General features: G+C 41.0%; 1 protein-coding gene across 1 annotated transcript; it reads right to left on the bottom strand.

Moving 5' to 3' along the window:
• Positions 1–2,607: 2,607 nt before the first annotated feature.
• On the bottom strand, positions 2,608–4,011 carry LOC133779843 (uncharacterized). The gene is made up of 3 exons (XM_062219745.1): positions 3,471–4,011; positions 2,914–3,092; positions 2,608–2,856 (listed from the first exon to the last, which is right to left on the bottom strand). Exons 1-3 carry the CDS (start codon positions 4,009–4,011, stop codon positions 2,608–2,610), a joined length of 969 nt encoding a protein of 322 aa, XP_062075729.1.
• Between the last annotated feature and the right edge of the window lie 268 nt (positions 4,012–4,279).

The following is a 4,279-nucleotide window of genomic DNA, read 5'->3' as shown; positions in this document are numbered from 1 at the left end:
CTCCTCACGTGTCCTCTCTCTCTCTCTCTCCTCCTATGGTCGACGGTCACACACCAAAATGCCCTCATATTTTCTTTCTTCCCCTTTTATCTAACCTAAGGCAATATTAGTCCAGATAAGAAAAGGGTAAGTTTCCTATTTGTGTTTATTTTCATTTTTTTTATTTTTTATTAATCAGAGGAAAATAAATAGTACATAAAGATGATAACTCTTCTTCCTTTTTTTTAGATAAAATCACCCAAATTAAAAAGGAAATGTAATCCTCCCTTTCCCACTATAGTCACACGCCCACTCCCCTTTCCTCTTCTTTTATTTTTTTTTAATTCCTTTAATTAAATAAAAATAAACCAAATATAAGGAAATCTATTGCATGCACACCATGCAACCATGCACATGCACACACCTAATTGCTAAGGTGCATCACTACCTACCATGCACCTTGGTGCATTCAATCAAAACTCATTTTCTCACTTAATTAAATAATAAATAAATAAAACAATTTACAATTAAATACACACAATTTACCAAAAAATTCAAACAATAATAAAAAAATGATTTCTAACAATTAACAATTAAAATAAAACAAAGCACAAAATTAATAAAGAAATAAAAAAAATTGGTGCTCTACAATATACCCTCCTTAAAAGGAATTTCGTTCCGAAATTCTTTCTTACCAAATAACTCAGGGTATCTTTCTCTCATGTCTTCCACCAACTCCCATGTTGCTTCTCGTCCCATACTAGTCTTCCACAGGACCTTAACTAATGGAATTTTTTTGGATCTCAGTTCCTTGATTCCCTTTTCAATAACACGCTCGGGTTGTTCGTCGTAGCTCAGGTCCTGCTTCAGCTGTAATGGCTCATAACTTAGAACATGAGAGGGATATGACACGTACTTACGCAACGTCGAGATGTGAAAGACATCATGCATTTCGGCTAGTGCTGGGGGCAGTGCTAAACAGTACGCAACTTGCCCTACCCTGTCCAAAATCTCAAATTGACCTATATATCTCGGGTTCAACTTCCCTTTCTTCCCAAAATGCATAACACCTTTCATCGGCGAGACTCTCAAGAACACAAACTCGCCCACTGAAAACTCAATGTCCCTTCTCTTAAGGTTCGTGTAACTCTTTTGCCTACTTTGAGCGTTAAGCATCCTTTGGTAAATTTTCTCGATCACCTCGCTGGCTTTCCTAACTGCCTCGGGGCCTGATATTTGCTTCTCCCCAACCTCATCCCAGTGCAAAGGAGATCTACACTTGCGCCCATAAGGCATCTCATAAGGAGCCATCCCAATAGTGGATTGATGACTATTATTATAGGAGAACTCCATCAAGGATAGGTATCGACTCCAAGATTTTGAAAAGTCCAAAGCACTGCATCTCAACATGTCCTCTAGAATCTGTATAGTCCTCTCAGATGGTCCATCAGTCTGGGGATGGAATGCAGTACTGAACTTTAACCTTGTACCCATAACTTTCTGTAATCCCTTCCAAAAGTTCGATCTGAATACTGACCCTCGGTCATAAATAATTGACTTTGGAACCCCATGAAGTTTCACTATCTCGCTCACATACAATTCTGCATACTGGTCCGCCGAGTAGGTGATCCTAACTGATAGAAAATGGGTGGACTTAGTAAGCCTATCCACTATTACCCGAGCATAATCATCTTGTTTTGTGGTCCTAGGTATCCCTACCACAAAGTCCTTGCTATATCTTCCCATTTCCATTATAGAACGTAAAGCGGATGAAGTAGCCCTATTGGCCTTTGGTGTTCTACTTTGACTTGCTGACATGTCAAACATCTAGCAAAAAACTCAGCAACGTCTTTCTTCATTCTAGGCCACCAATACAATGCCTTAAGGTCTTGATACATCTTTTTCGACTTTAGATGTAAGGAATAGGGTGTTGTATGTGCCTCCTTCATAACACTCTCCTTAATATCATCATTGTCAGGCACACAGATCCTATCCTTATATCGCAGCAATCCACCAGTAGACATAGTGAAGTCCCCGCTATCACCCTTTTGTATCAACGCCTCTTGCTTTATAAGGGCTTCATCCACTTTCTGTCATTCTCTAATTTGTTCCAGTAGGGAGGATTGCAACGTGAGGTTCGCTAGGCCTCATGTCACGAACTCAATACCAACATTTATAATCTCCTTTTGCAGAGGTACCTCTATTATGCTCAGAGTTGAGACACTCCCATGTCCTCGCCTACTTAATGCATCCACAACCACATTGGCCTTGCCTGGGTGGTACAGGATTTCGCAATCGTAGTCTTTCACTAGTTCTAACCACCTCCGCTGCCTCATATTCAGTTCTTTCTGAGTGAAAAAGTATTTCAGACTTTTGTGATCGATGTAAATTTCACACTTATCCCTGTAAAGGTGATGTCTCCATATCTTTAGTGCAAACACTACTGCTACTAACTCAAGATCATGAGTGGGATACCATTTCTCATAGTCCTTGAGTTGTCTGGAAGAATAAGCTACCACATTTCCATCCTGTATCAACACACACCCTAAGTCGTTCTTTGATGTGTCGCAATACACCACGAATTTCCCACCCGCAGTGGGAACACAAAGGATAGGTTTAGAGACAAACTTATTCTTCCTGTAGCTGGGTCTTAAGTTCCTTCAACTCTGTCAGTGCCATTGGATATGGTGATTTAGATACTAGTGTTGTTTCTGGTGCAAGTTCGATCATGAATTCGATTTCTTTGTCCAGAGGTAAACCTAGTAATTCCACGAGAAACACTTCTGGAACCTCACAAATAATATGAACATTCTTTGGTTTCAAATCTATCTCCTTGGATTTATCCACCACACTATCCAAAAATTTTGAACATCCATGCTGCATCATATTTCATGCTTCAAGTGTCAATATTATGTGTGTATGGAAACCCGCTACTTCTCCCTTAAAAGAAAAGAGTTCTCTTTCTTCTATTCTGTACTCCACGGTCTTTTTCCGATAGTCAATCGTCACTCCATGTTTGGATAACCAATCCATTCCAAGTATGGCATCATAGTCTGGTATGTCTAATTCTACAAGATCCACCGGGCATTCCCTGCTCTCTATTGCTATAGATGCTGACTATAACCACCTAGTTGACAACATCATGTCTCTTGACGGTAACATTGTACTAAAACTATGCTCAAACAGTTTACTAGGCATACCCAATTTATCAATCATATTCATAGCAATATATGAGTGAGTTGCTCCAGAATCAATAAGGACTCTACACATCATACCAGAAATAGGGAGCTGACCTGTGACTACGGTGTTACTGTTGGCTGCTTCCTTTTTAGTTAAAGCAAAAACTCGTGATGGTACTAGATTGTTGTTACTATTCTATCCTGCTTTCCACTGTGGGCAAACTTTCCTCAGATGTCCTGCCTAGCTACACTTGTAACATCTGTTGGTGTCCGCCTGACATTCTCTCATATGTCGTCGCGAGCATTTCAGACAGCTAGGGTGCTCAACTCTGTTGTTCTGGTGATTCCCGCGGTTACGATCATTATTGTGACTGTGGCGGTTGTTGTGGTGGTTATGACTATTGTGATTGTTGTTATTTATGGTCGCGGGTCTAGGCCTCTTGTCGGTGCCACTATTCTGCCTTTCATTAGCTTTCCTCTTATTGCCCTCGTGGAAGCCCTTGTTTCGGTTGGCCTCCCTTCTGGCAGCATTGTCCTTCCATATCCGATCCTCAAAATATTTCGCTTCGAGTGCCTTATCTAATATCTTGGCATAACTGACCACCTTAGCACTGGTCATCTTAACATTCCTAGAAATCATTGGCTTGAGTCCTCTCATAAACCATTGGACTCGCAAGGCTTCGGTTGGTACAACTTCAGGCACAAATTTATCCAACCTATGGAACTTATGTGCATAGTCAGTGACAGAGAGGTTCCCCTGAACCGAAGTCACGAACTCGTCCACCTTGGTTTCCAATACAGCTACACTATAGTTCTTTTTGCCAAATGCCTGAACAAAGTCTGCCCAAGTCATAGTATTTAGGTCACGAGTCTATTTGACCACATCCCACCATATTATTGCATTCAACTTGAGTAAGTGGACTGCACATGAAATTCTCTAGTGATCATTCAACTCCATGTGATCAAAGATGGCCTCAACTGATCTCAACCAATCCTCTGCTACCATAGGATCAACTTTCCCTTCGAAGCTAAGTGGGGCTTGCTTTCTGAAACGCTCATAGACTGGCTCAAATCCATAAGGCAGTGGTGCAGGTGGTGGTATTGGAGGCTCAGGCTATGCG

The sequence above is a fragment of the Humulus lupulus genome, chromosome 5 (assembly GCF_963169125.1).
Source record: "Humulus lupulus chromosome 5, drHumLupu1.1, whole genome shotgun sequence".
In the NCBI taxonomy this organism is placed as follows: Eukaryota; Viridiplantae; Streptophyta; class Magnoliopsida; order Rosales; family Cannabaceae; genus Humulus; species Humulus lupulus.
This window is presented reverse-complemented; position numbering and strand designations above follow the sequence as displayed.